The sequence below is a fragment of the Dermacentor albipictus genome, chromosome 6 (genome assembly GCF_038994185.2).
Source record: "Dermacentor albipictus isolate Rhodes 1998 colony chromosome 6, USDA_Dalb.pri_finalv2, whole genome shotgun sequence".
Taxonomy (NCBI): domain Eukaryota; kingdom Metazoa; phylum Arthropoda; class Arachnida; order Ixodida; family Ixodidae; genus Dermacentor; species Dermacentor albipictus.
Window position 1 is genome coordinate 24315011 of NC_091826.1, and position 25229 is coordinate 24340239.

A 25229-nucleotide genomic window follows, 5' to 3' on the forward strand; every position below is an offset into this window, starting at 1 on the left:
CAACCAGCTAGAGTTCTTCAACATATGCAGCCAAAGTAAAGCAAAGCATCATTCCCCCCCCCCCCCCCCCCTTCAATGTATGCAGCCAAAGTACAGCAAAGCATCATTACCCCCCCCCCCTCTTCAACGTATACAGCCAAAGTACAGCAAAGCATCATGCCGCCCCCTCTCCCTCCCCCTTTATTCTTTCATTCTGCATTCCGTTCTCATCGAAATGCGGCAGCCGCGGCCGGGAGTCGAACCCACGACCGTATCGTGCACACGCAGCCGCAACCAAAGCTACGTCGCCGGGGCCTACGTCGGCCGGCAGATGCACCGAAATCGGTCGTTCCCGTTTTCGACGAAGGCGGCGATTAGCCCTCGTTTGCCGTATAACAAAGCGCGCGCGCACAGCCGCGGGACCGTCCCGGCGTGTGCGTAAAAAGGACGCGCGATTTGCGATGGCGCGCGGGCGGTGGATTTGTCACGCGTGGCCCTCGCGCTGACAGCCGTCCCACCGCCCGCCGGGCCGCGCCGCGGGGTTTATTTCGGTCGCGCGCGCTGAAAGGAAAGGTGTCGCGCCTTTTTTGGGTGCGGGGAGACAAAAGAAAAAAAAAGGAAAATAGACAACGGATCGTCGTCTCCGTATGTCGGGCGCCTGCTTTTCGCAGAAGCGCATTACGGCGCGATGCTGCAGCAATTCCCCCGCGAAAGAACCGCGCTTATATTCCGGACTTCTCGAAGCTCCAGATGTTCCCCCAGCCGTTTTTTTTTTTTTCGGCGCGTAAAGAGAAGATACTGCTCCATAGACGACGCTCCAGCAGTTGTTCAGTAGGAAGGAGACTCGTTTTAATTGGCGCGATCCCATTGTGGCCGAACTTCGCGTTGTGTGGAGGTGTCCTGCAACAGAACATGTGGGCCGATCTCGAAGGCAGCGCTGTCGGAAAATGTAGGCCGGTTCCCGAAGTTAGCGCCTCAAGAGAGAGAGAGTAATATAGGAAGGCAGGGATGTTAACCAGTCAATAGTCTGGTTGGCTACCCTACGCCGGGGGAAGGGAGAAGGGGAAGGGAGAGAGAAGGTGCAGATACGTGTACGGACAGCACTTGAGTCAAGGCCACTCGCGCAAACCTGAATTTCTGAGAAAGCATAAAAGTGCCTTCACTACCTTCTGGGCCGATGATCGGTCGGGACGGTGCTCTAGTAACGTCTGTTCACTGTCAGGATTGGGGGCTCAATCCCATCGTCCGTGGTCCTTTGCCAAGATTGGAGTGCGGCATGAATTCGAAGGTAGCTGGCCCATGCCGTCGTCCAACTTAATTACGCTGAGATCGTTGAAGAAGTGAAGAACTGCTTCTCATCGAGAACGAGGAAAAAGGGTTTATTTACAGAAATTAAATCAGTCTAACATGACTGCTTGAGAAAAAGAGTATCAGTCCAACATGACTGCATGAGAGAAGTGACTCAGTCTAACATGACTGCTCAAGAGAAGTGTTCTCAGCATTCGCACAACCACAGTTTTTATACACTCGATCCGCCGGTCCTACGACGCGGCGACTGTTCGTTTACTCATCACCAACGCGCCGTTGCTCTGCAGACCAGTTTACGTACACAAAGGCAACCGCGCTCTGATGTCCGACGACGACGTTGTCAGGGTGCCGTTCCGGGAACTATCGACGCCGATCGAGGGTCGCTCGTTGTTCCGTGCCACGCCAAAACGTGAGACGCACCAAAATACGTCGTCCCCACGGCGGTTTGTCCATGCGTGTCAAATCAGCTCCGCGTTGGGGAACTCCGGAATCATTGTTCACGCACCGAACCAGTTCCGTCACAATGTCGAAGGGGCTGGAGGAAGGCGGCGGATTCCAGCGCAAAGGTCGCTTCTTTGAACGCCTCGCAGCTGCAGCGACGGAGAGGGAGAGGTGCGCGTCTTGCACCCCTTGTCGTAATCGGGTGGCAAGGTGGCAATCCTGCTCAGCGGCTCGCCATTCTTGACATCACTCAGAGGACGAGATCATCTAGTTTCCTCAATGTGTTGGACAAAGACTGCCTTTGTGCTTGAAATTGAGGACAACGGCACAATAAGTGTTCAATGTTCCCCTCGCATCCGCAAACATCACATGCAGGACTATCAGCCATTCCAATTAGTGTTGAGTAGGCATTCGTGAAGGCCACTCCAAGCCATAAAGCGCTCGCTATCGCGAAAGGGAGGAAGGCGAGAAACTGATGCGGTATTCCCGGGGCCGCAGGCGCTTCGAGGAACCGCTTTTGCCACGAGAGAAGCATGGGTGTGATCGTGGCCTAATGGTTGTAGAGCATTGGGCTGCTGTGCTGGGAGGTAGAGGCTCGATCCCCACCATCGGTCACACATTTCCTTTATTACATCGTAGGCGGGCTTCATCCGCTTTGGAGGTATCTAAGTGGGAATCGAATGAGTCATTTGGGACACGAGTAATTGGAGATCGCAGGGAGAGGCCTTCGTCCTGCAGCGGACATGAAAGATGATGATGATTATGATGATTATTATGATGATGATGATGGAAAACTCGAGCTGTCGAGCTTATACGCGAGCGCCTCACATTGTGCAGGAACTCGCAAGTTTGTAAAGTATACGATGTACGGAAACGTCGCTTACGTTAGTTCTCACGATAAAGCTGTTCGTAACAACAGATATATCGGTCAGCTGTGACGTCGGACACGTATATCGTCTTGGTCAGTAGGCACAAGTTCCTGGCGCCGGCGAAGGACTGGAGGTTTATTTCGGAGGTTACGTGGCAACTGTTCAGGTGGCCACACGGGCAAACTCCACACGGACGAGCACACAGCTACAGCTAGGACGTCCGTCATGCTTTGTATATATTATTACGGTGTAGACTCCACGAAGAATATCCCTCACAATATCCCTCATACTGTCCCTATTGTGGAGCAAAGCCCACAGTATATCATTGCACCTGGGAATGCCCACACCCTCCGGGCTGCTTCCCTATTCCTTCACCTTCCCCTTCCTCCTGGGAGACTGCGCTGACCAGCTCAGACCCGCAAGAGCAGCGACGGCTGATCCGGCGGGCACGCGAAGTGGCGCGAGCCAATGGGGCCCTGAACTAAGGGCTCCACCCTGCGATGAAGTCGTCCAATCTGATGACAAATAAATGTTTTCTTTCTCTCTCTCTCTCTCTCTCTCTCTGCCGTGGGCATAATAGCAATTTGCCACGGGGCAGTTGAGAAAGGAAGGCGTGGCATAGCAAGAGCTTTCCACGGCAAGGCAATTGGCAAACGCGAAGCCCGGCCCATAGCCAACGTAAAAGGGTAGCGCCTCTTAGGGAAGTCTTAGTGGAAGCCGAAGGCTGCACCCCAAGGTGTGGCAAACTTCTTCTGGCGCGTCGCTGGTTTTATACATTAGTGAGTAGCGGGGTGGGGCTTTGGAGATGAGGAAGAGAAGTTACAAACGATGGAGTAGATCAAATGAAGGGACGTACAAATAAAACACTGGGCTCTTACCTGTGCTACTGTGCTTGGTGGTTCCACAATATTATAGCCCTTTTGCAAAACCCCTGTACACGATTTAACGAAGTTTGCGCGCTTTGGATGTTCTAATGGATGCAGTTTATAGAACTGCAATATCTATTCTTGATACAGATATAGGTATTTATGAATTTTGTGCTCCTATTTTTTTTTCGAATTTACTAATTTTCGACAACTTTTGTAAAAAAAAAACAGGCTCTTAAACTCAGCTGACTACAGTCACGTTCACCTCTCAAATGCAACAAATTTCGTTATACTCGTCCCATGTGTTATTTCAGTGAAGTGTTTCTGCTTTCAACAAAGCTATTACACACTTTTCGAAATCATATGCTGTAGATTTATTAATTAATTACCCTTATGCTACTGTATAATTCATTGTTCTTCGCATTTCTTCATGTCATGGACACTACCTGTTGCTGTACATCAATACTGCCTTGTAGAGGGGGTCATGGGCCTAGTCAAGCTGTCGAGACAGCTTTTAGCTCTTGACATCTTTCCAGTACCTATTATTTCTGGAAAAATAAAAATTGAATTGAGTTGAATTGAACTTGTACTTGAATAGGCGGCATCAAAGTCGGGCCCGAGGTAAGGCTTCCTCTTAATGACGGCACGCCCGCTGCGTTCCGAGCGTGGCCCGAAACGAGCGCATTCGTATGGCCGAATCGTGTAGTGCAAGGAGTAGTGGGACTCGCTTCTGCGTAGACCCGCTCTATAGACAAGCCAATCCTGGCCGTCCAGCCTGCCCGCGACCGGGCCGCTGGGCTAGTAGACCTGCCGGTCCCGACGTGGGACTAGCCGGGTGCGCGACGAGTTAGCGCCCTCGCCGGACCTCCAGCAAAGTTCTTTCACTCACTCTCACTTAGCCTCGCCTGAGGATGTTTGGACCGAAAAGAACAAGGGGCCGGGCTGCCGCCCGAACAGATGAACATGGTTGCTAGAACTACCACCACAGCGAGTCGCTAACCGAAGATAACCGAGAATCGCCATTACATCTCGTAGCAGGGCACGTGGGCAACGTGGTCGCGTGTACAAAGTCGAAACTCCGCGCGCACTTTCCAGGGCTAAATTTCCTGCAACTTGTATCATGCTTACAACTTCCACACTCTTGGTTTCCGACGCTTCGTGAATGTTGAGAAGGAAATTTATTCCCCCGTAGGCACGCTTACGACTGTGGTATGAACGTTATGCCACAGACTCACCAAGCTCCAACTGCTTCTGGAGCCGAAGTCTTCGCGCTCAACGCTAGATGTTATTGCACATAACCACCCCAGTCGTTCTGGCAATTTTAGTGAGTTTCTGAAAATTATTTTTTTCGCCGTCCCATTGGGGAGAACAGCAAAGCATCCTTCGTGAATTGCTCCACCGGCAACTTAAGTCTTTAAGCTCAATATGACATATATACAAATATTTAAAGAGAAAAAAAGGCGGTATTCGAGGCCCTGTTTTACAATATCGCGGTTTTTGAGAGCTGTCAGAACCACACCATGGACACAGACAGACTCCGATTTAAAGAAGTCGCAGTTTCGCCCGGAAGGCGAACCACCGATTGCGATGGCAATTTAGTGGACAGCTATACGAAGTAACGATAGTAGTTTTATCGGCCGTATAAACTTGTAAGCATAGGGTATACATTAACAAGCACGGTGTGACGCGCGCACAAGGAAGCGTGAACACATCACACTCGATGACCGCATGCAGATACGGTGTCGAAACGCTGGCGGGAGGAAACGCGGCAGCAGTAGCGAGCGAACTGACATTCGTTCTGCCGCTGGCATCAACGCGAACTAAGCGGCGAAACACAGCGCACGACGGACTCTTGTCCCCATCACAGATGACTTTCAAGATACAGCGGCCCGGGGGGGGGGGGGGCGCGGCTGCCGGGGCCGCCCGTTGTAGAACTAACCCCCCCCTGCCTACCCTCCCCCCTGAGGCTCGCGCGACTTGGAAGCGGTGCGAATTCCGCTGCCATCGGCGTTGTCAAGTGATACGTTTTGAACTTGATAGCGGTGGCTTTTGCTGGAGTGACTACAGCTGCGGTAGAGTTGTTCCGCAGGACGGAACCCTCGGTGTATATGTGTGTGTGTAAGCTGGTACTTCTCATAGAGTAAGAGTAAGGTGAGCTGTTTAAGAGCCGGCGATGATATATTTGCTTTTTTTTTTCTCAGACGCCAAGTATTGACGGTTTGATCCGTGGCTGAGTGAGGCACCAAGGAGGAGTCGAAAGTTTCGTGGCAGGTGTGACGCAATATGTTATAGCCTCATAGTGAGCGAGTGAGCGGTTACCGTTCGGTAGAACGAGGCACGTCTTCTTTCCGCAGCTAAAGAGGCTAGGTGGTGGCTAGGAGTCCGGACAAGGTGCCTTACGTACACTTACGTTGAATGCACTTACGTGAACTTACGTTAGTTACGTGCTTCAACTGTGGTGTGGGTTTTGAGAAGGCGGCCTCTGGCGATTGCAGTAGTTGCCGCCGTTGATGCACTTGGAGGAAGACCTCGACAAAGCCTGAGCGCCTCAGCCTGAACGATTTGAATAGTACGTATAGGCTTGTTTTACTTGCGTTGGTCTCATTTCGGCAAGCTGTGCCGCAAAATTAGGCGAAAAGGACTCTCGTTTGCCGTCTGCACGTGGCTTGGAGTAGCATTCACTACTACCTCCTCATCGGAATGACCAGTCCGTAAGGCGAAGCTTACGGGGGTGGCAATAGACGACTGTGCATCTTCTGTACGATTACTACGGTTTCAGTGCAAGAGGAAACGTTCTCTGCACTACGCTCGACAAGTTTGACAATTTTCTCGCATCTTGCGGGGAAAAAAATATTGGCAGTGGCTTAGCTCGGCTATGCCAGGATATACGTAGCGAAAGCTAAGGCGTAGCATGGTTAGCCTTGGTTAATCTTGATTGCAAGTCCAGGTTAGTCTGGTTGTCTAGCTATGTTGCGGCGTTTAGCCAGTAGTTCGGCGCGCTGTTCGTTTGTTTCCTGGGCGATTCGTTTCCTCTTCATCTCGTTCCGATGTGGATTCCAGGCCTCCTGCTGCTTATCAGAATTGTCGCCGTCCATACTGCCGCCTCAACTGTGGTTGCGGCGCACGCGAGCTCTCCTTTTCAATCCTCCGACATGTTATCAGGCATGCGACGCAGCTGGCGAAGCGAGCGGAGGCGAGCGCAACGACGAGGAACGCGGTGTGACGTCACGTGCCTCCTCGGAGCACGGCCACGGCGAAATCGCAAGTTCGCGGCCAGTAAAGCTTTCACTTAAAAAAAAAACAGAATTATTGGATCTTGCATGGTCCCAGCCGACCTCAGGCCGAGTTGCTCTTCGTGGGAAGTACCCTTCATGTGAACTGCCACGTTTCAGACATGATGCAGGTGCGACACTGTAGAAGCGATGCAAGAAGTCCGGTCCCGACAATGTATCACTCCGCGCGTTCCATCCATGCTTCGCTTCGCGCCAAGGACGTATACTCGCGCGAACATGCACGTGAGGCTGCCGCGACGGGCTGCAAATGAGGAAAAAAAAAGAAAAAAAACCGAAAAGAAACACAACGAAAAGCAAATTGATTTGAACCAAAGCGTTAGCAGCCGTATACCACGATCGGTTTGTTTCTAGAGGCTAAGACGCTTTTATTCGATACTGAGCCCATGTATCACAGTTTCGCGCGATTGGGGTAAAAAAAAAAAAAATCGAACCATCTCCAAGTGGGAACGCGGCCCACTGCAGAATGGCTCTCTTTAAACACTCTCGAAAACAGTTGCACCCTTCGTGTTGCATACCCGCCGCGGTTGCTCAGTGGCTATGGTGTTGGGCTGCTGAGCACGAGGTAGCGGGATCGAATCCCGGCCACGGTGGCCGCATTTCGATGGGGGCGAAATGCGAAAACACCCGTGTACTTAGATTTAGGTGCACGTTAAAGAACCCCGGGTGGTCAAAATTTCCGGACTCCTCCACTACGGCGTGCCTCATAATCAAAAAATGGTTTTGGCACGTAATAAACCCCATAATTAATTAATTATTCGTGTTGCATATTTGCTTCGCAGCGGTAATCGTCACCTGCCTTGCCCGCATTTCCTTTAGTAACGCTGCGGGCCCGGCACTTCAAAGTCACGAACGGCGTGCGCGTTATTCAGCATGACAGAGCATTATCGCTAGAATAGCAGCTTGGGCTTGTTGGTTTTCCATCCTGCTTATAAAATGTTATAAATGTTTATAAAAAGCCGTGTTTCTTTCGGAATAAACGTTGTTGAAAGTCAGCGCTTGTGGTGTCTTCTTGTCTCGTCCCTTGTCTATATTTTGCGCTGTTACTAGCAGGAGAGCATTATCGACAGTAAAGTATAGCGTTTTCGAGAAGGAAACGCTAGCCAGACAGATCGCGATTATCGTTTTGAGGCAAATCTACATCCCAAAGGGTGCAACTGCTTTTAGGAAGGAGGAAGGAAGGAAAACGTGGGGAAGGAAAGGCAGGGAGGTTAACCGGTGTAGCTTAACCGGTTTGCTACCCTACACGAGAGAGGGATGGGGGCGATGAAAGATGTTTTTAGAGTGGTCTGAAACGGTGTATGGGGGGTCTGTTTGCCGGCGGCTTCTTGCCGATGATTCATCACCGACACCGTGGTCGTATATACATAGGGCCGCTTTGGCGCTCTCACGCAGACTGCGTTGCTGGACCGCGCCGTCAGTCTCCCCCCCGCTCTTACGAACAAATGTGACGGAAGAGCTGTTAGTGAATACCGGCCCTGGTGTCCGGGTAAGCGCGACGCAGCCACAATCCCTGCTGCCACTTCTTGTGATTTACTATGTGCGATACACGGGACTACTACTACTATTACGCGGTTACTATCGCCAAGAATACTACTACTACTACTACTACTACTACTACTACTACTACTACTACTACTACTAGTAGCAGTACTTTCACTGATGCTGCCGCCGCCATCCCTGATGCATCAACACTAATAAACGCATATGCACGAAGTTATGCTCCACGTCATCATGTACAGTGCGGTCCACTGTTAAAGGGAACACTCTAATGTGCGGCTCTCACTCCGTTGGTGCTGCAGCTGCATGTACTACATGCTGAAGCTATGTCAATGCACTGCACCAGCGTGTAGAAAGGTGCCAACGCCGCCAACCAGAAGTCACCTGCTGCAAAGCGGGGTGATTGTACTACACTTGCCAGAGGGGAAAAAAATTCGCACGGGATTGACATTCCTGCGTTCCCTTTAACAGTGGACCGCACTGTACGTTGCAGCAACGTATCGACGTTACGGCTTCTTGTGTTTGCGCAATAACTTTTTGTGACAAGATTACCTTTTGTGTGGACAAGATTGCTCTTACGTGTATTGCGTCTACAGTGCCCATCCGCATATAGGACAACGTGTATATAGTATCTCATTGTACCATAACATAATCACCCGCCACCTACCTTTCCCTGGCTATGGTGTTAGGCTGCTGAGCACGAGGTCGCGGGATCGAATCCCGGCCACGGCGGCCGCATTTCGATGGGGGCGAAATGCGAAAACACCCGTGTACTTAGATTTATGTGCACGTTAAAGAACCCCAGGTGGTCAAAATTTCCGGAGTCCTCCACTACGGCGTGCCTCATAATCAGAAAGTGGTTTTGGCACGTAAAACCCCAAATATTATTATTATTATTATTGGAAAATGCGAGGTGCGCGCACACTGAAAGCGCGGCAAGCTGCCTTTGAGAGGCGCACCACTGCGATGCAAGGCGGGCAGAGCGCGACCGAGGAAAATTCGGGCCTTCGCGCGGCGTGGCGTCGGCGAGATGCCGAATCGAGATGCCTCGCCCGACGTGCCATTCTTGTCGCGCGACCGGAAAGATTTATTTTTGGTGAGAGCGGTCGGGGTATGGGGGGGGGGGATGAATCAAGGGAGGGGCGGAGGCGGGGGGCTCACGCCCCGACATGCCACCATCCTCGGCAACGCCAGGTACCGCACTGCTTGACGCTTTATTCGTTTATTTTTATTCTTTAACGATGTGTGGGTGTAGACTATATAGCGCTGGGGCGTCGGTTGGAAGTTTTGAACTCGATTGGCCCTTTGCCTTAGGTCAATTAATTAACCGGTGAAGTAATTCTAGTTTATTTCCATTCATTTTGAAGACGATGCGTCGTGCGTTAAACAGGACTTGTATTCACAAAGGAATGCCTTTTCTTTTTTCCCTTGTTGCTTACTGATGTGCTTGCGTCAGTTTCTGGTATCTTTCATTTTGGTTTGGCGACATTATTGCCTTCACTTCTGCTCACTGTCTAACGTTTTGTATTTGGAGTGTATATGTGACATCGGATATTACTACAGCTGTACGTTTATGCTTCAGCAACTGTGCACAACGGGCCTTTACTAGCCTGGGACTACTGGTTCAGCAGTTTTACTGAAAATGACGTATACTTCTGCCTTGGAAGAAAAAAAATATAATAGAAAAGATCATTTTCCTACGCTAAACTGAGGCCCAATTCACAAAGCCATCAGCCAGCCTTTTTCGCTAATATTACATCCAGCAGCACGATTTGCCAGAATTTGCTCTTACGAAGAACTCTTGCTTATAATTCTTTTTTTTTGTGTGTGTGTGTGAATATGAGCCCTGGGCCCATATTCAAAAAGGGTTCCTCAGCTAAAATTGTACGTAAGTGATAATTCCAGCCAATCCTGATGCTGCACACATTGTAACCGAAGACGCCCAGCCAGTGGTACAAAGATCACTTTAGAACGATATGCTTTGTGAATTCAGCCCCAAGGATCGAATTTACAGATCTTTTCGTTCGTATAGGTGCTTCTTCCAATCAGCCGTCCGCCTCCGCTAATAATGTACCCAGCATCGAGATTGGCTGGGATTTGGTCTTACGAAAATTTCTATAGCGTAGGAGCATTTCCGGGAATGCGGGTCTTCGTTCGCAATTGCGATTCGCCATTCACCGGCCACCACTAGCTGCTAATAATATGTCCAGCATCGTGATTTGCTGCCATCTGTTCATACGCACAGTTCTAGCATAGTTAAGAGAAAATGAGACGTCCACCCAATCGTAGCAATTGCTACAAAGGAAACCCATACGGGTTCCTCGAAAGAGAAAAGCCTCGCAGTTGAAGAAAAATTCGTCCTGGTACCGGACTCGAATTCGGGACCACCGTCTTTCCGGGGCAGCCGCTCTACAATCGCAGCTAACCAGGCGGCTAGCAGATGGCAGGGCGAAGCCGAACTTATTGACGATTCGAAGCAAAGCCAAGATTTCTCATTTACCTTCATTAATTACTTCCCTCGGCCTTGAGGGAATATGAGTATATTTCCTTCGCAGGAAACATAAATACCCAAGAAGGTGGACGGGGAAACGGCGCCGCGGTAGCTCAATTGGCAGAGCATCGCACGCGAAATGCGAAGGTTGTGGGATCGTTCCCCACCTGCGGCAAGTTGTTTCTTCATCCACTTTCATTTCCACTAATTTGGCGTTTCTTTATTTAATTTATTAAGCACAAGTAGTTTCCCCTATGTTGTCCTTGGTGTCAGTGTTTGTTGGCTTCTTATGATATTCCCTCCACCTTGCGGGTTTGCGCAGAACTAGTACATCAGTTCTAGAATAAGTACATTTTTTTTCTGTACATAGCACTGTACATTGTCCCGGAAGTTCAGCGCCATAGTTAAATGCTATGCTAAGGCGCTTCGCAATAGACCTGACTATAGGCGAGAGCCCCATTGACTCCCTGTGCACCCCCCCCCCTCCCCTCTTTCCCGTCCCGACACACCGAGCATTGTTGTTAACGCGACCGCCGCTGTCTCCAGTGGCTGCATAGATGGCGCTGGGTGTATGTGCCTAATCTCGTGAGAGGCTCCACAGCGAACTTATGGCGAGCGCATGAGAGTGCCAGCGTCATCCGTAATCGCGTCGGCAGACGGTAATTTTATTACCGCCAGAAGTGGAGAGGAGGAAGGAAGGCAGGCAGGGTGGGGGGAGGGTAGGGGCGAGTTGCGGTCCGCAAATCTGTTTGCGCGCATACGTCGGCTACATATGCCGCCATATGTTTTTTTTTCTTTATTTGCCACGTCGGGTCACCACCCGTAGTGGCTCCCTCGTTGCGTTCTCGCGCGTGTGTACACGAACGTTCGCATCCACCGCGGGCCGAGGGCGTAATAATGGGGACTGATGGAAGGCGGCATTGGTTTCGACGGGCCAGTCACGTGATCCGATTTGTCCCAACCGGGCGAGCGCCGAAACGCGAAGTTACTTCTTCGCGCTCGTATTGCACAGTGGAGAATATACGTGGCTTCGCCCACGGTGCCGTGGAAACTGTGGACTGCGTCAGCCAGCCAGTGTTCACTTCCGTTAATTCTGTGTGTTCATTTTTCTTTCTTTTCTTTTGACCCATTCCTCTTCATTTCTCTCTCTAACCCCTATCTCCCAACTCCAATGTAGGGTAGAAAACCGGAGACTATATCTGGTTAACCTCCCTGCCTTTCCTCTTCATCTCTCTCTCTCTCTCACTATGGTGCAAAAGCAACTGAAGCTGTGATGCACCACATCCCACTTATGATGAGCTATAGCATCCCAGCCCTATTTGTAGAACAAGAAACGTGCGCCTCTTCAAGCCATCCAGCCGATGTGACATAATTGCGCTATCTGCCACAGAAGACATTTATAGTAAGTCTGTTTACACTTAAAAAAAAGAAAGTATGGTGACAGAAACAATCGAAGATGATGATGGTCAATGTCAGCGATGGCTTTTTTTTCCGTCTGCGTGACCCCCTCACCCCCCCCCCCCCCCCCCTGCGTATCCCCGCGCCATCCGTGAATCGCGAACCCTTATGGGCACGTCAGCAGACACACGAAGTGGCAGACTCACCGCCAACCACAATTCCGAATGATACCACAATATATACTATGAATCGTAATCACAACTCTCTGGTTGAAGCTTCGTTGCAGTGGCGACCCATCAAGCGGCCACGTGCGCTTGACGCGAAAATATATATGTTGCGGACGCAGCGCTGTCGCTTTAATATATTTAACGGCATACATATCCTTCGTGACAACTTAGCACGTCCATTCTCTGGGATTGGCCAAGAATGGACACATACCGATACACATATACAGAGCCAACCAAAGTTAAACAAACAAAAATACTGGTCCAGCAAACCCGAACCGATGGCTGCGCTGAGCAGGTCCACCACAACGCACCAGCTCACGTGACCTGGCAACCTCAGTCATTACAATCAAACGAACGCGTATTTGTGCAAGCTGTGATCGAGATTATAATCTCGACTTTGAACGCCACTGTACGTTGCTCGGTAACTGTGATCACTTCGCGCGCCCTTGCAAGCTGTCGTATATTAACCCCACGAGTGGCGATTCGGGGTTATCGGTGACACGGTGAAGTTATCAGTTGTCCGGCCCGCGGATTGCATGGGCCGGGAAACCGTCGCAAAGCTGTTTAGCCAACCACTCAACATACAGGAGGGATTGTAACGGCCTCGGATTATCTGTGGGGGACTAATTCGCGGTTTGAACGGAGACACGTACGGAGTGTGTACGGTTCTATATATACAAACGAGGGAGCTCGGAGGCGAGCTCTACAGAATAGCAACTTCAAGTCCGCGAATATATATATATTTTATCCGATATATAAGTCTCAGTTCCTGCTGGGACCGAATTCACAAAGCTTTTCGCTCGCATGTGCCGTCTTTGTCGTTGGCCGGCTGCCTTCGCCTGTAATACCCGGCAGTCGTCATCAGTACGAAAGAAAACAGTGAATACTTTTAGAACGACGTTAACTCGTGATGCATGGATTCAAATCTAGGAACTCGATGCATGGTGTTAAGTTTTCCTGTTGAAAACCTTGTTGAACACACTGTTGAACACTTTTATGGAGGGCATGTGTGTTTAGTCCCCTACGGACGTTTGAAAAAAGAAATATCGAGGTGTTTCATTTCAAATTGATGAAGACTGTACGTGTCTCATCAGCATCGGCTGGCACATATGCCCATGCGAACAGCTGCAACGCAAGTATTCGTTTATGAACATGGAGGCCCTCGGAGGGCTTTCACTGACATTCTAAGCGCCGAGTTTTGCATGTTCTCATTCGTCAGTGCATGTTATAAGACGCAGCCGGCAGGGTGTCGCACTTACTGGCTCTGCAGGAAGAGATTGGTTTCGGCAACAACTTCAGGACACGGAAGATTCGATCGCCCACGTCGCGCATGCGCATTACGAAGTTCTAACACACATTCCGTGAGGCTGCAGAGTCGAGCTTTTTTTCGAACACCTTTCGCGGGAGACCCACTGCTGCTGCTGACGCTGCTGTCACGTGGGACGCCTGAATGAACGAGATTGATTGGGTAAACGTTCCGGCGCAATATTGCCGCCGTGTTATAAGGCGCAGTGTAGTAATTGGTGTAATCCATACGGCCGAGGACGTTCTCGCGTTGCTGCAGCCGTCGCTTTTTTACGCCTCCATACACTTCCAGATTAACGGCGTGGATGCAGGTGACATCTCTCATTTTGTGTTAAACTAAACGTGCACTAAATAGATTTATCAAATTAAGCTCTATTAGTAAGCAAAAAGAAAAATGGCTGTGGCTTAGGTAAGGTTAAGCCCAGGATGCGAAGCATACTAGCCTTTATTTTAGTTGTTGAACCACTGTTTAGCCTGGTGAACTGCTGTTGCTTGGCTATATTTGGTTCGGCTAGACGAAGAAACAACTCATGCATTACTTCTTCGCCTTCAAGAGTGGAACGCGACAGCGTTCCCGTCGACCCGCCAAGGGGTGTAAGACAATGGGCTACAGGGCAGCGACTACGCGCCCCGCATTGGACGCGGTGAGCGTCGAGCAAAGCAGCGTTCGGCGCGGCAACGAAATGTGCGCCTGAGCAAGAGACGCACGCCTTAGAAACAGCGCGTTTCTAAGGCAACACCGCATTCACTAGAGGCGCTTTTGTACCGCTTTGAAGCGTTGTACTCGTGGCTCAGTGGTAGCGTCTCCGTCCCACACTCCGGAGACCCTGGTTCGATTCCCACCCAGCCCGTCTTGCAAGAGTTGAGCCAAAGCCACTTCTCCTCTGTCGTGACGTCACGGTGTCACGTGATTTCATGGTCACCGCCGCGCCTGAGGAGCTGGGTTGAGCCCTCGTAATATGCTTCGCATAAAAGAAGGCCAATGTCACCCTGAGAGGAGGCCTTGGTGAGTTGAGAAGAAGCAAGAAAAAACTAAAGACGGGTTGCGACACCGCCCTGAAACTCTGATTGGCTCAAGGGGCTGCTATGTATTACTCTCTGATTGGCTCAAAACGCAAACAGGGCGCAATTCGACTGCGTCCAGAATACAACTTCGCCAAACTGGGAAAAAATAAAAGAAGGGGTGAGAAGCTGTGCAGCTTGAAGGAACATTGTATTGTTTCGGGCGATTTTCTCTCAACAAGGAAGCCCTCCTTTTTGTAAGCCTTTACCGAGACACAAGAGGTAAGCAACAAAAGTTAGGGTGGTTAACCTTACAGACACTAGGTTTGCCACCCTACATGGAGGAACGATATCGAAACGATAATAAAAAGGCGACAGAGCAAGAAAACAGCTCACGCGCACAGTAGAAGAGACGGTGTGTGTAAACGGACTCTCGGTTCATTTATGTTAAGAAAGGCACTAATAGAACTCGCAGTGGGGTACCCTTGCAGATTAGTCCTGTTTTTAAGGAAATAGAAACCTTTGGTCCTTGTGCGTTTCCTCGTAGGTTTCATTCGTTTGTTCAAGAGATGTTACATGCACGTATCCCGACATTTCATGTTACCTATAGATATATACAGTCAACTGTGTACGTGGTGGGTGCTAAGATAGATATAGATAGATAGATAGATAGATAGATAGATAGATAGATAGATAGATAGATAGATAGATAGATAGATAGATAGATAGATAGATAGATCTATCTATCTATTTATCTATCTATCTATCATCGTCATTGTTAAGATTAGCCATTCGACAGGCGGAAAGATTAGATCAAGTAGATAGATAGATAGATAGATAGATAGATAGATAGATATCTATCTATCTATCTATCTATCTGTCTATCTATCTATCTATCTATCTATCTACTTGATCTAATCTTTCCGCCTGTCGAATGGCTAATCTTAACAATGACGATGATAATTAACTCCCGACGGTTTCGTTTTTGCTCAGTGCAGGTAAACAGCGCCTACCGTGGGCCACGGAGAGCAGACGGCGCTTAATCCACTTCCAGAAGCGAGAACGTCGTCTGCTTCTCACAGCCGCCGCCGTTGTTGTTGCTGTCGTCTGTCGGCGAGATGCTTCGTTGTTGTTGTGACACGAAACGGTTGTGAGTTCACGTCCAGCGCCACAGCAGCAACAACACGAGTTGCACGGCCGACATCCATCTCCGACGGAACTCATTCCGCAAATCGAGAGATTGCAGAAACGCGAGAGCGAAAACACGGTACAACTCGCGCCTTGCAGTCGGGCCGGCACCACGCACGTCAGAATAGTCGAGCACACGCACGTCAGAATAGTCGAGCACACGCGCACACCCTTCGCGAGGCTCTCGAAACCAAACACAACTTCTCGGTGTTCTGGCAGAAGCAGACCTTCTGTACACGACAGGTGACGTTCTTTCGCAAAACCGTGACAGGCGAACAGCGAAAGCCGTTCAAAACGTTCAAGCCGAGCGACGGCAAACGGCCGTCTCGCACTGCACATGTGGCAACAGACGTTCGCGGGGCAATGCAGACGACGGGCCGCTCGCAGACGAACCGGCGCCTCCACTCGCTTCTGTTTTCTTTCCCCGCAGACTTGGCGGAGCAGTGGACTCCGCGGGCGAATGTCATTGGACGAGGTGTTTTCACTCTACGGGGTGCATGTGTGTGAGTGAGGGCGGAGGTGTGAGGGCGTAAGATGGGGCAACGGCGCCGCAATGCCAGGGCTACTGTCCCGCTCTCCCCTGCGACAGATCTTTCATGAGGATAGAGGCACACTGACTTGCCCCGACAAGGGTAACTGTACCCCCCCCCCCCCCCCAACTCCGTACAGATATATAAGCCGAATACTTTCACCTCCCGACCTCCTCAAGACCCCAATCCTGCGCAGCGTGAGCCCCACGTAACTTTACCTCCGCTTTCCTCCTCACCCTCGCCAACGCTTACGAAATACAAGAGTTGGGGAGGGGCGTAAAGCCGCAGCAGCAGCGGGAGCAAGCGGGTGATGGCGTTTTTTAGTTTTTTTTTTTTCAATGCGGCTGCCTGCGGTTTTCATTCACTCCCGCCCCTCTCGCGCTCTCTCAATCTGTTTGTGGCTTTGCCCACATACAGGTCTTAGTTTAGCTTTTTCTTTCCCCTTCCTATCAACCTTCTCCGCTCCGGTATTTTCTGGGCGGCGGTCTTCGAAGCATAACTCGCTTAATGTATCTACTCCGGATAATACAAACACGCGTTTAATGCGAATGACAAGCCAGTTACGCCTCGGCTAAACCGCGCGCACCGACTTGGAAAGGTAGAACTGGGGAAAGGGTGGGTCGACTTATATCAGGCGGCCGAAAGGAGGTAGTTTCGATTTTGAGCGCCAGTGCGTCAAAATCTGCGCATGTTGAGGGCTGTCCGAACTGCAGCGCTTTCCTCGTGTGTGTGTGTGTGTGTGTGTGTGTGTGTGTGTGTGTGTGTGTGTGTGTGTGTGTGTGTGTGTGTGTGTGTGTGTGTGTTAGTATTTCGCTTTGTGGGGACTACTCAAGGTTGCCAGGAGGCTCTCGCGCTAAACCGGTATTTGCTTCTGCTTCGGGCATGATTCATTCCGTGAATGTGTCGCACGTGCGAGGTTGAAGGATTATATGCGTTCCCCAGTGAAAAATGATCGCGTAGCTTGTCGGCCGTTTTTAGTTTTCGAGTAAGGAATGGGGGCATGACACACGTATGCTTTAAAACGGAAGCCTTACTAAACAAACACCCAAACGAACGGGCGCTTCGCTACGCGTCATTAGAAGCGGCAAGTCGTATTTCACTGTCTAATGTATAGCTGCAGAAGAGCTTGAAGCGACTTCTTTCAAAGCCAGATTGATGCGCCAAAAGCGGTCCTTGAACAATATTTATCTACGAAAGAAAACTCGCGGGAAGTCGAGCAAAACCTCGCGGATGTTTCCTAAAAATGCCATTTTGCGCGTGAGCTTATGAGAAATGCTCCCGAACGCTGTTACCACCAATTGCTCCTATTTATTATTTTTCAATTTCTTTGCTAGACAGCATTGTGTTCGTGTATCTGTACGTCACGAGATCTATAGCGTGCACACCGAAGTCCTGAATAGCATGCTTACCGCTATATCCTTGAAACGTATACAGTGCAACACCTGCTTGTTCTACCAGCGGTAATTTATGAGACTTAAGTTTGGAGGATGGCAAGTAAGCTTGACAAGCTATAGTGACCGCTAACGAGCGATGGAGCGGCGAACGGTATATAGACCAGAACACGCTAGTCTCGCACCCAGACTAACCGAACGCATACTCTCGCAGCCGGGTTGCCCGGTCGACCGGCGCCGTTTTGTACTAGGCTGCCAAAGTGTGTTCGCCGGCGAACAGTAGACATGGCAAGCGCCAGCTCTAGGGCTCCAAAGTGCGGAAATGTGCCCGTTCACACGGATCCAAAGTACAAGAAGTCATCTGGGCATCATTGCGTCGTGTTTGGATGCCAAAACAACCAGCGGAAAAGGAGCAGGTTGCTTAGCGCTGTTTGCGAAGAGCACAACACACGTAGGGAATCGTGCCGGTTCAGTGTTTTCAGCCTGCACCGATTTCCATCCGCAACGAAGAATGCCAAGCTGCGCCACCAGTGGATAGCTGCAGTGAATAGGAAGAACTACCAACCCAGTGAAAATGCACGAGTGAGTATTCAATCTGTGTATATTTTGGTGCCACGTTCAACTTTGCGCCCTACAAACGTAATATGTGTAACACGCAGGTTTCCTCCGAGCACTTTCTGGGCAACAAGCCTACAGAGCAGAATCCCGCGCCGGTGCTTCGCCTTGGCTATAACAAACAGGCAAGCCTTATCGTGTTTTCATTCAGGCAGAGCTCCCGACGGTTAAACGGAACAGTTGAGTTTGCGGTTAGCGATACTTGCAGCGCACGGAATGACCATTAAGCGTGAACGACAAGTTGTAGGCCTTGCTGTTGAGCGTTATTGCTAATGAAAGTAAACCGAAGTCTGCTCGTCACGTAGCATGCGTCCACAAAAACGTAAACGACGACTACTCGTCACCGAAGGTGTTCTTGCAGCGCACCTACCTTTACGAGCTGGTGTTGCAGGTGTCATTCGTAACGAATTCATTTGAGCCTCCTGAGCTCTAAAGTGCGTGCGGGCTGTTATGCGGGGCAAAGCGCAAAATATTTCCGTTCATATGGCGAGGAAAATAAGGTGCTTAATTATTCTTGTATTTTGTAACAAAATTTTGATCGTTCTCACTAGTTTTCTTTTACTGTTTTTTTTTCTAAGGGAGCGCCAACAATCCGATGGCCTCGCACAATCGAAACAGGTCTGGTACCAGGTAGCTGCAGTTGGTGGGGCTAATTTCTTGGAATGCAGGTGCGGTTGTTGTCTTGTACCAAAGGGGCCCTGATGATGCAGCTTTAAGTAAGGATGGTAATTTTACGTGCCCTGTCATGGTTTGTGCAACTGTACAACACCTGCATCTGTCATGCTCGCCCTGTTATACGGGCTTTGACTGCACATGTAGTTGAACATTATAACTACTGTAGTTCCTCATTTTCCAATGAGTGCAGGTTTAGCATCATATGCTGCTTGTTCGAGTGCTGTAGGCTTTTGTTCTGGATGTTGTACTCTTAAGTGGTTGCACGATACAATTGGCCTGGTGTATTTTCTATTTCATTTTGAGAGGACTTTATATCTTCGCAACAGTGATGGCATAGGAAATAACTACAGCCCTTCTTACTATAACATCTATTTTGTTTTCGATGTGCAGGTGGTGAAGGGCAGGCGTCTGCAAACCAGGCAGTCAAACGACCTCGCCAGTTGGTTGCCAAACGCGGCCAACCCAGTAGAGACCATGACAAACAAGACCAAACTGAAAGTGCAGATGACAGTGTTCTGCGTGCTTTAATAATATATGGCACCAACACAGTGCTGTAAATTCCTTCACAGGTTACGTGCCAAAAAGCTCACACGTGTTCTAGCATATATATAGCGCGCGGTTTGTACAAACGTAATAGCGTACCTACCCGATGTATTCGCTACTGCAGTCTGCACAGCACTCAGTGTGTCCATTGTGCACTTGCATGAGGTCTTGAAGTTTGATTGAATCTAGACAGCGAAAATGACAGGTTAGAAAAAACGCGAAACACGCCTTCCGCCCAGCTAAAAAGCCCAAGTTTCGCTTTCGCGCCGGGTCGCATCTCCCGGCGTGGCAGCCCAGTCCTGCTACTTCGCGGCGCTTGGGATAGATGGCGCGACCGGCGCTCATCAATATGGCGGCGCCCTTTGAATTCACGGTGTTCTGGTGTATAGGTGAGACGTGATGCGGACGTGATGCGGACGTGACGCGGACGTGACGTGGGTGTGACGTGGGTGTGACATTGACAGGAAGCGGTGTGTGTTAAGGAGCAAACGGGTATAGCTGATATTCTGGTTGACATTAACAGGGAAGAAGTCGAGTTTGCAATGCATAGGACAGATAGCCGGCTGTCTATTATATAGAATTGCAGGATGGAGGTCGAGAGAAGGGAAGCGCACAGTCAATATAGCTGACGGCCGCGGTAAGCATGTGGTGCGGTGAAGTTTGGAAATTTTCAGGCCTGTAAAATTGAATCGGCTGACGCAAGGCAGGTGTAATTGGAAGTCACTGGGAGAGGCCTCTGTCTTGATGTGGACGTAAATGAGGCTGACGATCGATAACTATTAATGATATTGCGATGGTCCGGCGACGTCTACTAAGAGGGCAAAGTAAGCCCACTCTTCGCTGATTACTCCATGTGTGCTGAAGTGACGTACGCGCAATATTTAGAAATAGCGGCGGACGCCTATGTGTGTAGAAAGAAAGGGGCGGTAGCAGTAATGCGTGTAATGATCACCTAATCACTTTTGATAAGGACAGCTGCGGGTAACTCGTATTTAAAGCAGCGGCTTTAACTCAAGTACTGTCCGTACACGTATCTACACCTTCTCTCTCCCTTCTCTCTCTTCCCCTTCTCCCTTCCCCCAGCGTAGGGTAGCCAACCAGACCCTTGAGTGGTTAACATCCCTGCCTGCCTATAGTCCTCTCTCTCTCTCTCTCGACGATTTAAATGAAGTCACAATTTTTCTCCGTTAATTACATACGTCAGCATTAGTAGTGCAAAAGTTTTTTTTGGCTAACAGTTGTTCGAGATAATTTGCACGTTATTCTGGCTAGCGTGCAGATAAAAGAAAAAAACAAGATACCGAACTTCGAGGTCATGCCACCCTTGAAATCTGCAGCAAACTATTTTAATTATTCATACGAAAATGAGAGAACAGTCATTGCGTAATTGTAGTCCATTCGAAAGCTGCAACAGGGCAGAAAAAACGGGAGAAAATAACAGGCCGTTGTAAGCTGACTCCTTATCCCAAACACGACAAAAGTGAATAGACATATTTAGCTGTTTTAGCTTGCTTTTGTGCGATTCCATTTTGACTGAATTCCTGAACACCGAATGTATAACAATGTTGGTGCACATTTCCTGACGCATTGTTCAACCACAACGTACTAGGAAGGTTTTCTTGTGTTGCTAGGGTGTCCTTAACCGAAAGCGGGGTAAAAAGAAAAAAAATAGTTATTGTACGTCAATTACTGTTGCCCCGACCCCCTTCCATCAGCAGCTAAGTAGATCGTGGACCTTTGCGGTAATTAATTTGTCGCGTTCTAGTTGAACTCACAATGTCACAAGATGGCCGCACCAGCGCTCCGCACTCAGTGGCATTCTGTAGGCAGTAATAGTTAACGGACGAAAGCTATAGAACTGTCGATTTACTCGGCGAATTAATCGCAGGACGTTGCTTTCATAATAGAAGGCCACCCTGGAACTTGCGAAGACCAAGAATATAGACGGCCTTCTGAAGAACTTCAAGGTCAATCAACGAGCAAATCACTCTATCGATTAGCTTATCAGGTTATTATGAAAAAAAAAAGTGTGTGCCCAATAACGACCGAAAGCACTCACACCCGCCATTCAACCTAAACCAGCCAACGAATCGCGAGATATGTCACAAATGTCACAACACCGTTTCCCATACACGCGTCTCCGCTTTGTGTAGTAACGTTATAATAAGCGCCGTACCGTCTCCACGTATAATGACGTCGGTTCCCTTCGCTTCCTGTCGGACTCTTTCTCAGAAAACATGCCTCAGCCTTCCGCGCTTTTCTTTCTTTCTTTCTTTCTTTCTTTCTTTCTTTCTTGTTGTTCGTTGTAAGCGCCACATTTGCTGCTCCGGTTCTGTAAGGACGCACCCCCCTTACCCTCTCCCCGCCTCCCCCCAACACACACACGCACATCGCGACGCATGTGTTCGGCGGAAAATTTTGATCGCTCTGTTTACTTTTGCGTGCCTTAAAAGGGTCCTGTGCTGCGGTTGACGTGGCCGCTTTCGTCTTCCGTACAAGTATTACTGCCTTTTTTTTTCAGCATCTTTTTTTTCATTCTAGCGCCAGGGACGTGACTCTGGCTGTAGCCTGCTTCCGTCGTTGATATGTGTTGTTTTTTTTTTTTGTTCCTTTCCGACGAGGCTTATAATCCGCTTTGTGCAGAACAATGACAAGGAATAGCGGCCTGTCCCGTGCTGGAGCGGCGTGGGAGGGAGCGTTGAATCGGCGTTACAAATCTACCCCATCGTGGGCCCCCTTTTTAAGAGTTGTTCTCGGAATTCCTTTCTTGGAAGAGAGATAAACATGGAAAGCCACTTTTGTATAGATTCCTTGCAACTGCATCGCTTAAAACCTTCGTGAAAAATAACTAGGATGTCAGACCTTTTTGTGGCATCTCAAAGGAATCATTTGGCCAGGATTCTGCGGTCTTGCAACGAACTCTCACATCAAATCGATATTTTTCTCAAACATTTGCTCACCTTTCAAGCAGCAATTTGGTCTACATCATAACCTCAATTTTAGAATTTTTGATCAATGTCCATTTTGTACGTGTTGCTGTAGACCAACATTATTGAAGTGTGTGCCCTTTGTTCCTGTTTATCGCTGTTCACATGCCCATTTTGTTCAGCGTAAAAGTTACCAAACTTGGCGTCACGACGCATCCTTGAAAACTGTATTGTTTGATGTCTTTCAAGTGCCTGCGCGTTCTTGTTCTGAATTAGTGAAGCTTGATTTGACCCAACCAAACTGTTTGGTGTGCCCAGCCGAATACTAGCTTTGAGACGGGCGCTTCTCCAGCTGTATACATGATTCCTGTTTTCCCGTTAGTCAGTAGCGAGACCAGTCAACTGTTCCTGATAACACTGACACAATGAACCGCTGATTGATTCGGAAACGTTACAAATGATACGTAGCACGCTTACTGGGTTGCTGCAGGCTTTAGCTGTTACGTTTCATTATAAATAAACCACTTCAACTGCTCTGCGTGAACATTACGTACCCAGCAGACTATATAGGTAAACATTTTCCTAGTGTTACATTATCCTTCCTTAAGCGAGCTGATTTTTTTTTTCGTTAACTGTGCTTAATCGGTATTTTGTGCGTGCTCTCTGCCTGCGCTATTATGGACAATATTTGTTTGTTTTTTTTCTTCTTTGTAATCGCATTGGGAGGTCCCTGGCTCAAATGCTTTTGTTTCTGTAGATTTATCATTTCTACATTATGCACTTGCACCTCCTGCTGGCTGTGTTATTCGTGTTGGTTATTATCTGAGTGTGTGTGTGTGTGTGTGGGGGGGGGGGGGGGGGTGAGGACCAAGCAAGTCGCCATTATTGGTCACTTTTGTCCTAGCGCCATGGAATTACATACATTAGTTTTGGATGACAAAGCTACAAGCGTATCTTAATTTAACGTACCAGGGCTTATTTTATGCTTTCAGAAAGTGTAAGTTACACAAGGTGACGTCACTAAGCTACAGCACGCGCCATCTTCGAGGCTGTGACAAAAGTGGCTACAGGTTAATTCCGACCGTATAGGTGAGGGCGTCAGGAGAAGGGGAAGGAGCGATTCTGTCCCAACTTAGATCATTCTATTAATCGTACTGGCAATCATCGCACAGGTTTTCACTTCGCAACTGCTTGAAGCTTTGCCATAGCGTACCGCCTATCTATAGCCTTTTGAAACAGTCGCCGCAAAAGCAGGTGAAATAGAATGATTCAAGTATCATTCCGCACGTCGCACTGTAAAACTACTTTGTTTCTGCCCTTTGTGGCATGGCATGCCGCCTCCTCAATCCGATTTTTAAAAAAATGCAAACAACTCAAGTCTGAGCAGACAAGCGCCTCCTTCGCGGCGTCAGTTATCTCTTCTTTCTTCTTTCTTTTCTTAGGTTTCACGTGCCAGAACCACAATACGATTATGAGGCACGCCGTAGTGGAGGACTGTGTATTAATTTCGGCCCGCTGGGGTTCTTTAATGTGCACCCCATGCACGGTACACAGACGTATTTGCATTTCACTCCCATAGAAATGCGACCTCGTCTGTTATCTCTTGTCGGTCGGTCGGTCGGTCGGTCTGTCGGTCTGTCGGTCTGTCTGTCTGTGTGCGTGTGTGTCTTCTCTCCGTCCATCCGTCCGCCCTGTTATATGTAGCTCTATTTTTTCCTATTACTCTATTACACAAATCTATACATGTAATTTAGATAGATAGATAGATAGATAGATAGATAGATAGATAGATAGATAGATAGATAGATAGATAGATAGATAGATAGATAGATAGATAGATAGATAGATAGATAGATAGATAGATAGATAGATAGATAGATAGATAGATAGATAGATAGATAGATAGATAGATAGATAGATAGCCCGTCGCTTTGAAATACGCCCCAGCGCCTTCTGCGTTCGCCTTCTTTTCGTCTGCTTCAGCTCCCTTTTTCTCGAACGTTTCGTCATTATTACTTTCTTTTATTCCACACGCCCTGGACCGCGTCCTTCGGAGTCGTTTTAAAGCGGTTGTTTATGGCGGCCACTGATTCGGCTCGTCTGCCCCCCCCCCCCCTCACCCCAGCTGTCCTTGCGTTGTCCACCCCGCTCTCTTGTCCCCAGGAACACTGACACACACACGCACGCACATTGTTATTGTGTCGCACCGCAGCAGACGCTCGTCTGTCCGTTCCAGGACGGCCTCAATCTATAGATGGCCGATATCGGGGAGCGGCGTTTACCCACGAAGCTTCAGGACGGCGGGGCCCACGTTTCCGACCGTTTCTTGCTTTTCAGGATGGCCGCCACTTGGTCTTGCTTCCTTTCAGTTATTTACTTTTTCTTTTTTCTTTCTTTTCTGCGCATGGACGTTCCTGTTTCTATTCACTTGCTCCTGTGCGTGACCAAGGAACTTGTGTTTGCGAGTGCTTGCGTGTTCGTCTGTGCGTGTTAGTGTCTGTGCGTCGGCGTCCATGTCTGTTTTTGTTAGTCTGCGCACGTTGACAGACGTGAACGCAGGCTCAAAGAAAGCTCGTATCAATTGACAAATGCCTCGGGTCCTGTGCTAGCTAGTGCGGAAGCTTTTAGCGTGCTCGGTTGAAGAGCGAACTATACAAGAGGAAGAAACGGTCGTCTTTCAGCTG

At 49.1% G+C, this 25229-nt stretch overlaps 2 protein-coding genes across 6 annotated transcripts in view; one reads left to right on the top strand and one right to left on the bottom strand.

The window, feature by feature from the left end:
* Positions 1–25229, bottom strand: part of Grip (Glutamate receptor interacting protein) — a 143895-nt gene that overhangs the window by 36847 nt on the left and 81819 nt on the right. For 2 of the 5 annotated variants that reach the window (XM_070540171.1, XM_070540170.1), the window contains exon 1: positions 15690–16203. The exons of the other annotated variants lie outside the window; for them this stretch is intronic. In XM_070540171.1, the coding sequence (XP_070396272.1) occupies positions 15690–16203 (514 nt within the window). Of the gene's footprint in view, positions 1–15689; positions 16204–25229 lie in introns of those variants that run through there. 5 annotated transcript variants of the gene reach the window in all.
* Positions 16612–19667, top strand: LOC135896494 (uncharacterized). The gene is made up of 3 exons (XM_070540173.1): positions 16612–18367; positions 18445–18525; positions 19466–19667. Exons 1-3 carry the CDS (start codon positions 18071–18073, stop codon positions 19601–19603), a joined length of 516 nt encoding a protein of 171 aa, XP_070396274.1. The 5' UTR covers positions 16612–18070; the 3' UTR covers positions 19604–19667.

Excerpts from the sequence above, each read along its gene's own strand:
- LOC135896494 (XM_070540173.1), top strand. The coding sequence starts at position 18,071 with ATGGCAAGCGCCAGCTCTAGGGCTCCAAAGTGCGGAAATGTGCCCGTT. Across the intron at positions 18,368-18,444 it reads AACCCAGTGAAAATGCACGA|GTTTCCTCCGAGCACTTTCT; the intron begins GTGAGTATTCAA and ends TGTAACACGCAG. Across the intron at positions 18,526-19,465 it reads GCCTTGGCTATAACAAACAG|GTGGTGAAGGGCAGGCGTCT; the intron begins GCAAGCCTTATC and ends TTCGATGTGCAG.